Source organism: Peromyscus eremicus, chromosome 8a, assembly GCF_949786415.1.
Source record: "Peromyscus eremicus chromosome 8a, PerEre_H2_v1, whole genome shotgun sequence".
Taxonomy (NCBI): domain Eukaryota; kingdom Metazoa; phylum Chordata; class Mammalia; order Rodentia; family Cricetidae; genus Peromyscus; species Peromyscus eremicus.
The window spans coordinates 61,203,775-61,213,665 of NC_081423.1; the positions used below are offsets into that span (position 1 = coordinate 61,203,775).

Here is a 9,891-nt window from a genome sequence, read left to right on the forward strand (position 1 = left end):
TTTTCTAACATCACTGATTCCCAGTAACCCCCTCCCACTCTCCTGTCTTCCCCTTTACTCTATTTTTGCTACCTAAGGGGATCCTGAGGGACTTCTTCTCTCCCAAGACCATCAATGTCATAATCAGCCACAGTTTCCACTTCAGAGAGTCCTAGGCACACCTGGCTGGATCAGCTAGCCTGCCAGAAGGCATGGGAACACCCTCCAAAGGACACCCACACACCAGGCCCAGACAGCTAGACCCGGCCAGAGATTGGTCCTGTACGGCTAGCTGTTGCTGAGGCAATGGCCGTGCGTTCCTGTTCTCTCCATCTCAGGTCTCCTCCTCCTTACCCCAGGGAGCAGAGCTCCAAGACAGGAAGGCTAAGTGTCCCTGACAGACAGCAGGTAGGGAGGTCAGAGCGGACCTCAAGTTCACCATGCTCCCTCTGGGTGAGCAGGCTTCACCTGCAGCCTCCTCCCTCTTTCCCCCTTTCTGAGTTAGCCCCTTCTCAGCCACGTGTGGGACATCTCCGTAGCTGCTACCTTTATTTCCCTAGCCTGGCAGGAGCCTTCTGGGTCAGAGCAGAGGCCTCTAACCTAGTGTGGTGGCCAACTCAAGAGACTAGACCTGAAGTTCAACACAGAATTGGGGTACGGAGAGTTCTTGACTAACAGGCTAGGCTGTAGACTCTAAACAGAAGGGGAGTGGGTCTGGAGGCTTGGCTTGGTGGTAAAGAACATAAAGGAACACTTATTGCTCTTGCAGAGGACCCAGGTTCAATCCTAACCACCCACATAGCCGCTCACAACTGTCTGTAACTCCCAGTCCAAGGGGTCTGATGCCCTCTTCTGACCTCCTTGGGAAGCAGGCACGCACGGTACACAGTCATACATGCAGGCAGACACTTCTAGACGTAAAAATAAAATGTAAAAGTCTTTAAAAAGAAAGAAGAATCAGGCATGTAACTCAGCCTCCCTTTTGGAGAACTTTGCACAGCTGGTGGGTGTCGGTCACCCAGCTGTGATGCTGGCCATCCTTCTTCAAGGCAGGTGAATCCTCTGGCTTTTCTTCGCTGCAGCATCCTCTATATTCCCGAGGCCCTTATGTGATAGCTCTTTCCTTACCTGAGGGATTCTACTTCTGGCATCTGAGCTGCAGCCTCCCTCCCTCCCTCCCATCCCCTCCCTCCCTCCCTCTCCCCTCCCTCCCTCCCTCTCCCCTCCCTCCCTCCTCCCTCCCTCCCTCCTCCCTTCCTCTCCCCTCCCTCCCTCCCTCCCTCCCTCCCTCCCTCCCTCCCTTCCTCCCTCCCTCCCTCCTCCCTCCCTTCCTCTCCCCTCCCTCCCTCCCTCCCTCCCTCCCTCCCTCCCTCCCTCCCTTCCTCTCCCCTCCCTCCCTCCCTCCCTCCCTCCCTCCCTTCCTCCCTCCCTCCCTCCCTCCTCCCTCCTCCCTCCCTCCCTCCTCTCCCTTCCCTCCCTCCCTCCCTCCCTCCCTCCCTCCCTCCCTTCCTCTCCCCTCCCTCCCTTCCTCTCCCCTCCCTCCCTCCCTCCCTCCCTCCCTCCCTTCCTCTCCCCTCCCCTCCCTTCCTCTCCCCTCCCTCCCTCCCTCCCTCCCTCCCTCCCTTCCTCTCCCCTCCCTCCCTCCCTCCCTCGCCTCCCTCCCTCCTCCCTCCCTTCCTCCCTCCCTCCCTCCCTCCCTCCCCTTCCTCTCCCCTCCCTCCCTTCCCTCTTCTTCCTTCTCCTCCCTCCTTTCCCAGAAGAAGGCCTCTGCTGGGTCCTGTCTGAGCCAGGTCAGGGTGGAGTGAAGTGGTTTAGTATTTGTCCAGCATGTTCAAGGCCCTGGGTTCCAGACCCAGCACTGAAAAAAAATGTCAAAAGTCCTCTGGGCCAGGGGGTGCCAGTATGAAGGATCAACTGAAGGCAACCTTTGCACATCTGCATGGCCAGAGCCCCCAGGCTGCAGCTGTGAGAGCAGCCTGTCCCTCCCCAGCCTTCCCACCCCATCCACCAGCCTCTGCCCCTTCACTCTCAGCCTCTGCTTGCCCTTCCTTGGGTTTAAGGAACCCATTCACACTATCTATAGCCTGCCTCTGCCTGTACCACTGCCCTGCACATGTGCACACAGCTGGAGTGAATCTCCCAGCCTACAGGCACTTTGTTTCATCTTTTTCTTTTTGTTTGTTTGTTTGGTTGGTTGGTTGGGTTGGTTGGTTTGTTGAGACGGGTTTCTTTGTGTACCCCTGCTGTCCTGGAACTCGGTCTGTAGCCCAGGCTGGCCTCCAACTCAGGGATCCACCTGCTCTGCTTCCCGAGTGCTGGGATTAAAGGTGTGCGCCACCACCGCCCACTTGTTTTCTTTACTAGTACTCTTTTCTTTGCCCATCCCCAACTTTGGGATTCCAAATAATATCATCCCATCGTCACTCAATCAATCTCTGTGAATTTTCTTGCAAAGTATTCTTTCTTTCCCAGCCTTCTCAGATCCCCCTTCCCAATCAAACATTCCAAATTTTCCTTGAGATTTCCTGATCTAAATGGCCTTTAGTGATATTAACCCCAACCTTGAGGGTCCATTCCCCAAACAGGATTAAGTATTTGCTGTGGCTTGTTAATTCCCAGAGTGGCCACCCCATCCTGACTTCTGGAAACAGGTTTTCCTGTTAGGAGGGTGGAGATATGGAGATAAGGCTAGTTCCCCAGATCACAGCAGGAGTGTCTTGGAAAGTGACATTGTTGCAACCTGGGTGCTCTCTGCATAGGCCCCTGGGCTCTGGACACTAGCAGACCTCTTCCCCAGCCCAGCAGGCTCTGCTTGAAGAGGGGGTGGGGACAAGATGAGAGGCTAGAAAGCCTCAGGCCAGCAAGGGGGGTTCCTGTGTTCCTTGCAGCCTTCGACTGAGCTGGCGGGGGTGGGTGGATGTATTGAGAACACCACACCATGCCCTGTGTGTCAGGCATCCGTGCTTATCTGGTAACCACGATGTGTGTTTACTGTGTCCTTCCTACCCTTCCTGTCCCCACCTTGCCCTACCCCCTGGCTGCTCCTCAGACTGTCTCTGGAGGTTATGACCATCCTGTGTCGCTGTGAGAATATTGAGACGTCGGAGGGGGTCCCGCTATTCGTAACAGGGGTTGCACAGGTAATAACCCACCTGCTTCCTCCTTTATGTCTAACCTTCTCTTCCTGCCCTGTGGGGCCTGGCAGGCAGAAGCTGGATGGAATCTCCTCCTGAGAGTGTGCCTCCCCCCGCCCTCTGCTGCTGCTCTAGGTGCCAGGGTAGATTCAGGTAGACCCTCAGGTTCCTTGCCTTTGCCCCCGTTAAGGCTACAGGTAGAGAACACTCGGGGTCTGCAAGTTCTGTCGGGTCCCCAGGGGCTGTCATGCAGCCAGAGCTTGGCTAGACTGCTGAGCATTTCCAAGAGTTTTTCTCTGTGGCGTGCAGATTCCCGTCTTCCTTGCTTCGTGTGTCAGCTCTGGTGTGCACTGTCTTAGTTTCAGGAACTGGGAATGAAGCAGTGCCCATCAGAAGCCCCTGCCAGCTGTTGCCAGTAGCTCCCCAGGCTAGAGAGGTTTAAACAGCACCTTGCCCTTCCCTTTCCTCAACACTAAGTTGCCCTGCAGTCTTCTCAGGCAAAAACCCAGCATCCCCACTTTGTTCCTTACCGGTCCCACCAGCTCTAGCGAGGAAGGACATCCTCACCCATTAGCCTCTGCACCCAAGACAAAGGCAGCTCCAGTACAGAGGTCTGTACCCCTGTGTGGTACAAGTAGTGTCCAGGCTTCCCTCGGCAAGGGTAATTCCTTCTCTACCAGCGCTACCCTTGAGACCTCTGACAGTGCCCCGGGACCTTTTTAGCTTAGGTAAATGAAGACATGAGGAGTCACATTGTTAGGGGACAACAGCTCTTTCTAAGGGTGATATGCTAGTGTAACTCCAGGCTGCGTTTTCCCTGTAACCTGCATAGGCCCAATACCAAAGGGTGTCCTTCAAGCCATGACCTGTGGCCAGGGAGAAGGGCCAGACAGCTTCTCTGGCAAGGGGCAAGTGTAGGGTTATTTATATATCGGCCTAGCTGTGGGCATACCCTCAGCATGCCTGCCCAGTAGGCAGAGCTTTCTAGAGAGCCTCCTAAGGCATACTGAGGTACTGAGTAGACCCAGGGAGTAAGTAGGGACCCCTGGGGAACATTCAGGCGACACCCACGCACAGCCTTCATGACAGCCTGGGGTCCCAGCATCTGCTCTCTGTTCTAGAACACACATGCACACATACACCGCTATAGCCTAGGCTGTCCCTGTGCCCGTCAGCCCCAGAGCACCACAGCCTCTTCTTTCTTGCTTGATTTTCCTTACAATTCAAGCCAGGATGATGAACATAACAACATAACACATATGTATACATATGTCACCCACTTACCTGCTTCCCCTGGAGCCACCTCCTCCCTCCCTTCCCTCCACACACAGCCAGCTACATACCTCTGAAGACTCCTCTTTACCGGGACCTTTGGTCTGTCCCGGCCGGAGCAGTGAGATACTGGACTCTTCCACACCCCAAGCCCTGGGCCCCCAGACCTATGTCCCTGTTTTGCATTTCTTGGCAGGATTTCCTTAGAGATTATGACGTTGCAGCCCCGCTGTGAGGACGTAGAGACGGCCGAGGGGGTAGCTTTAACTGTGACTGGTGTCGCCCAGGTATAGTAACTCAGCAGCCCCACGCATGTCCATTGAGGTGCCTTGTCCCCATTCTGGGTTTTGGGGGAGGAGGAGAGGAGAGCAGCCAGGGGATGTCTCTCTCCAGAACTCCTGTCACTCTGCACCAGGACCATCATTGGAACATGCCCACTTGGCCTGACTGGCCTCCCAGCAAAACTAACAGACACTCTTTCTCTCCCCAGTGGCCCTCTCAAGACAAACCAGTGTTGAGGGCTCCTGTCTCACTAACCCACCCTCGTTTTTTACAGGCATAGGACCCAACGGACCCCAGGGTTCAGGCCTCCCTTGTTCCCTGGGTAGCTCAGAGGAAGAGACTGTGAGGCCGAGGAGTTCTGGCCTCTGGGTATTCTAGGAGCTGCTTATCTACCTCGGCTGGGGCCTGGGAGGGGTGTCTCACCCTAACCCACCCTCAGCTTCACAGGGCAGTGAGGTTCTCTCCCTGTTATTGTCTCTGATGAGGGAGTTGACAGAACACCTGGAGAGGCAAAGACACTGTCATTTACACCCTGAGGAACTGTCTCCTACCCTGTCTAGGGTCTTTCCAACTCCATTTGTCTGTATGCGTCCTTATTGCTCATTCTCCTTTTCACACTCCTGCCTCTAAGCCGGAGGGTCTTCCGAGGCTGCAGAGGATGAGCTGGTGGGAAAACAGTGGGCTGGAGGGTGGGAAAATGGGTGTGGGAGAGGGCCAGATCAGGACCTGGGACCCCCAGGGAAGACTGAACCTCAGTTCCTGGTGGTGCCGCTCTCCTTCAGGGGTCTCGGAAGCCCCCTTTGCAGCCCCAGGGCCAAGCAGTCTGACAAGGAGGGATGGAGCACAGCTGTCAGCCAGCCTCTGCAGCTCAGGGCCTGGGCCTCTAGCTGCCTTGCAGCTGACTCAGCTGTCTGTGTCCTTGGCAGGTGAAAATCATGACCGAGAAGGAACTCCTGGCCGTGGCCTGTGAACAGTTCCTGGGCAAGCATGTGCAGGACATTAAGAACGTCGTCCTACAGACCCTGGAAGGGCATCTACGCTCCATCCTTGGTGAGGCCCTGCCCAGCCTCTGAGCCAGGGCCAGAACATGTGCATGGCTGGGCCGGGAGCCTGTCCCACTGAGGTTTGAGCTAAAACATTTTCTAAGTTTTTAATTTCCAAACTCAAGGTGGACTGAAGGTGTGGTTCAGTGATGAAGCTTAGCATGCAAAAGGCCCTGTGTTTGAGCCCCAGCACTAGAAAGAAAAGAAAATAGGCTTGGGGAAATAGCTGCATTGGTAAAGTGCTTGTCTACAAGCAAGAGGACCTGTGTTCAATCTTTAGAACCCAAGGTTCTTTAAAAAGCCATCACATGCTGGAGTGGGTGGTGTACACGCCTTCAATCCCAGCACTTTAAAGGCAGAGGCAACTGGATCTCTGTGAGATCAAGGCTGTACATAGTGCAAGACCAGCCAGGGACTCTGCAGAGAGACTCTGTCTCAAAAAAATTAAAATTAAATTTAAAAAGCTACCATTACCAGGTGGTAGAAGTGGACATCTTTAATTCCAGCTCTCGGGAGACAGAGGTAGGCAGATCTCTGAGTTCGAGACCAGCCTGGTCTATAGAGAGAATTCCAGGACAGCCAGCACAGTTAAACAGAGAAACTCTGTTTTGAAAAACCAAAAGAAAAAAAAAAATTTTTTTTTTTAAGTGGGGACTTGGGGAGGAAGGGTGTTGAAGTGGCAGGTGGCGGACTGCTCAGCTATCTAGTACCGCTTGGGACACGTTTGCTCATTCACCCTGGTCCCTACACAAGGAAGCTCAGAGTTAAACCCTTGAAAAGGAACTTCAGGAAGATCCAGCTCATATTGCTTGACCCTTGCATGCACTCAGGCTTGCCCTCAAATGCTTCCTCCCTCTCTCAGCTGGCTAGTCCCTGGAGATTGGTTTATGCTCCTTCTGTCCCTCAGGGACTCTGACTGTGGAACAGATTTATCAGGACCGAGACCAGTTTGCCAAGCTGGTCCGGGAAGTGGCAGCCCCTGATGTTGGCCGTATGGGCATCGAAATCCTCAGCTTCACCATCAAGGTAAGGTGTACTAGGAAGGCTATACCCTTGTGTCCATCTGGGAGATGGGTGCCTGGTAGGAGGGGCACCCTTTGTACTTAAGACTGTTCCCAGGGACAACTGTGCCTCCTTCCTTCCGTAGGACGTTTATGACAAAGTAGACTATCTGAGCTCCCTGGGCAAGACGCAGACTGCTGTGGTGCAGAGAGATGCAGACATTGGTGTGGCAGAGGCAGAACGGGACGCAGGCATCCGGGTATGCAGGCTTTCCCTTTCATGCCTCAGGACTGGGAGCTCAGGGTTGATGGCCCTGTGGTCCCTCAGCTAATCCTCACCACCACCACCCCCTTGCTACTCCCAGGAAGCTGAGTGCAAGAAGGAGATGCTAGATGTGAAGTTCATGGCAGACACTAAGATTGCTGACTCCAAGAGAGCCTTTGAGTTGCAAAAGTCAGCCTTCAGCGAAGAGGTCAACATGAAGGTGAGAAGCCCGAGGTCCCCAGGCATAGGGCTCAGGCCTCAGGGTATGCTGTCCACCGTCTCATGCCAATCCTCCTGCTACAGACAGCTGAGGCCCAGCTGGCCTACGAGCTGCAGGGGGCCCGAGAGCAGCAGAAGATCCGGCAGGAAGAGATTGAGATTGAGGTAGTGCAGCGCAAGAAGCAGATCGCTGTGGAGACCCAGGAGATCCTCCGCACAGACAAGGAGCTCATCGCCACCGTGCGCCGCCCTGCAGAGGCAGAGGCCCACCGCATCCAGCAGATTGCTGAGGGCGAAAAGTGAGCACTTGGGCCCCGCAGGCAGGCTAATCAGGCTGCCCCACCATCAGTGTTCTCCATGCTCCCAGCCACAGCTTGGAAGCTAAGCCACCCCCTTGCCCAAGTCTGCCCCTTTCTGTGAAGCAGATAAGCCCCCAGGCTTGTTGTCTGGAGGACTCCTCAGTAAGTTAAGAGTCCAGGGTATCTGGGATAGTGCTCAGCACAGAGGCCTCCTCGTTGGCCCCTCCCACTTGCAGCTGGGAACTGGTGACTTGTGTTCCACAAGAGCTAGCAAGACAGGCCTTCCTCTTCAAATGTCTCCCGCCCCTAACAGCCACCAGAGCAGAGAGCTAGAGGGTGTGCTGGGCCCCAGGTAAGGTTCGAGAGAGCCCCAGCACCTCTTAACTAACTGATCTGCGTGGCCTGGGCTCCCTCAGGGTGAAGCAAGTCCTGTTGGCACAAGCAGAAGCTGAGAAGATCCGCAAAATCGGAGAGGCAGAGGCAGCAGTCATTGAGGCAATGGGCAAGGCAGAGGCTGAGAGGATGAAGCTTAAGGCTGAGGCCTACCAGAAGTACGGGGACGCAGCCAAGATGGCCTTGGTGCTGGAGGCCCTTCCCCAGGTGAGGCTCCCTCCCACCCAGGCTTGCACTCAAAGTTCTGGTCTCCTTGCTTGACCACTGGGCAAGTGTCAGGATTTCTCTGGGCCCCGTCTGTAACATCCACACTCTGCTGGAGGGTATGATGAAAACACTCAGCGGGCAGGCAGGGACCCTCCCGCAGGCTCATGGACCTCTGTGGCCGTCCCTCGCTGCCGGGTTGCTTTGGGTGTGGGTGACATGGAGAAGAAAAGGGAAGTGCCGTACAGGAGAGACGAACAGAGTCGGCACTGTCTAAACGCCAAACACCCACCTCCTAGATTGCTGCCAAAATCTCCGCCCCGCTGACCAAAGTCGATGAGATTGTCGTTCTCAGTGGGGACAACAGCAAGGTGACGTCAGAAGTGAACCGGCTGCTAGCAGAACTGCCTGCCTCTGTGCATGCCCTCACTGGTGTGGACCTCTCAAAGGTGTGTACCTTTCCGTGGTGGGATCCCTAGACAGCCCCCGGGACCGCACAGCAGATGGGTTCAGGGCAGCAGCCCTCATACGGTCTTTCATCCTTGCAGATACCCCTGATCAAGAATGCCACTGGTGCACAGGTATGAGGCTCCTGCAGACGCACGGCCTTCAGCAGCTGCCTACCTTCCCAGCACCTCTTAACATCACAGGGACAACGAGGACGTTACTACTCTGGTGCCTTATTTTGTAGGGACCAGAACTGCGGCGTGTTCAGGCCATCTCTGGCTATCCTCCCTTCTCTCCTGTTAGCCTTTTCTTCCTCTCTCTCCCACACCCTCACATCAACTGCCACATTCATCTAGTGTGTTTTCTCTTCTGCCATATGTGCCTCTTCCTCTGGCTATCTTTTTCTCTCCCCCTTTCTTCTCACCTCCACACACATCAGATAGTTCAAGCTGAAGTTGAAGTTGTTTATCATAATCACTGTCTGTCTGTAAGGAGTGGCCCCACTGCTCCTCAGAATCCTGGTGCCTTCAATTCTACATGTCTCTGTCTGTCTTCCCTAGCCCTGGCAGAACCCAGCATGGGTGCGAGGGTTCTGGGTAGGACACTCACTCTCCTTTCTCCTGGTCTGAACTTCCTAAACTCTGTTACAGGAAGCCCACAACCCACACACTCCTGCCCTTTGAGGCTTGAGTGGCCATGGCCTATTGGGCCCAGAGTAATGCCCTTCACCGCCCCCCCCCAGGCCTGCTGTTATCCCCGCCCCCCTGCCCTGCATCCCAGAGGCACAGAGGCAAGGCCTCCTGTCCATAGCAGCTTCCTCAGTTTACCACTGCCTTAGGAGGCCCTGCTCGTGCTCAGGGACATCCCCTTCCCTGGCTTGTCCTTGATTGGCGGGGTGGGTCTTAGTCCAGTTCTACTAAGTCTTTCCGAGGTCAATGTATAGCTCTGTTGGGGACAGGGAAGTCTATAGCTCTTCCTGCTAGTGCTATGCTGTCCTGGGCATGGGCTCTCCCGGGAGGCAAGGCTGTGCCAACCCTAAGAGAACCAAGTGCTGTAGACTGGCCAAACCTCACTCTATGCCATTTTCTTCTTGGCCAGCACAATGGGGTTCCAGCCATGGGAAGCAGCTAAATCTTCTGTGTCTTTGCACCATTGGTGGCAGAAGAGCCCAGTGCCCAAGTCTCCTAGTAGGGGTGCAAGGGTGTCCCATGGTCCCAGTCCCCACTCCTGGCCCCGCCCCAGCCTGTGTAGCTGTTCTGCATGTGAATGCTGCATGTCTGGTCTGGGGTTTGGATGTTGCACTGCCCCACTGCCTGGCCCCTCTGGTGAAAATAAAGATCTCTTATGCCCACA

The 9,891-nt window shown here is 55.1% G+C and overlaps 1 protein-coding gene across 2 annotated transcripts; it reads left to right on the top strand.

The window, feature by feature from the left end:
- The first annotated feature begins 2,948 nt into the window (after nucleotides 1-2,948).
- On the top strand, nucleotides 2,949-9,891 carry Flot2 (flotillin 2). 2 transcript variants are annotated; one of them, XM_059271272.1, is made up of 10 exons: nucleotides 3,025-3,119; nucleotides 4,582-4,672; nucleotides 5,594-5,717; nucleotides 6,618-6,736; nucleotides 6,858-6,971; nucleotides 7,077-7,196; nucleotides 7,280-7,494; nucleotides 7,911-8,094; nucleotides 8,391-8,540; nucleotides 8,640-9,891. In XM_059271272.1, the coding sequence occupies exons 2-10, from the start codon at nucleotides 4,598-4,600 to the stop codon at nucleotides 8,676-8,678; spliced, it is 1,140 nt and encodes a 379-aa protein (XP_059127255.1). In that variant the 5' UTR covers nucleotides 3,025-3,119; nucleotides 4,582-4,597; the 3' UTR covers nucleotides 8,679-9,891. The 2 variants fall into 2 exon arrangements, with proteins under 2 accessions (XP_059127256.1, XP_059127255.1); XM_059271273.1 differs by lacking the exon at nucleotides 4,582-4,672 and having other exon boundaries at nucleotides 2,949-3,119.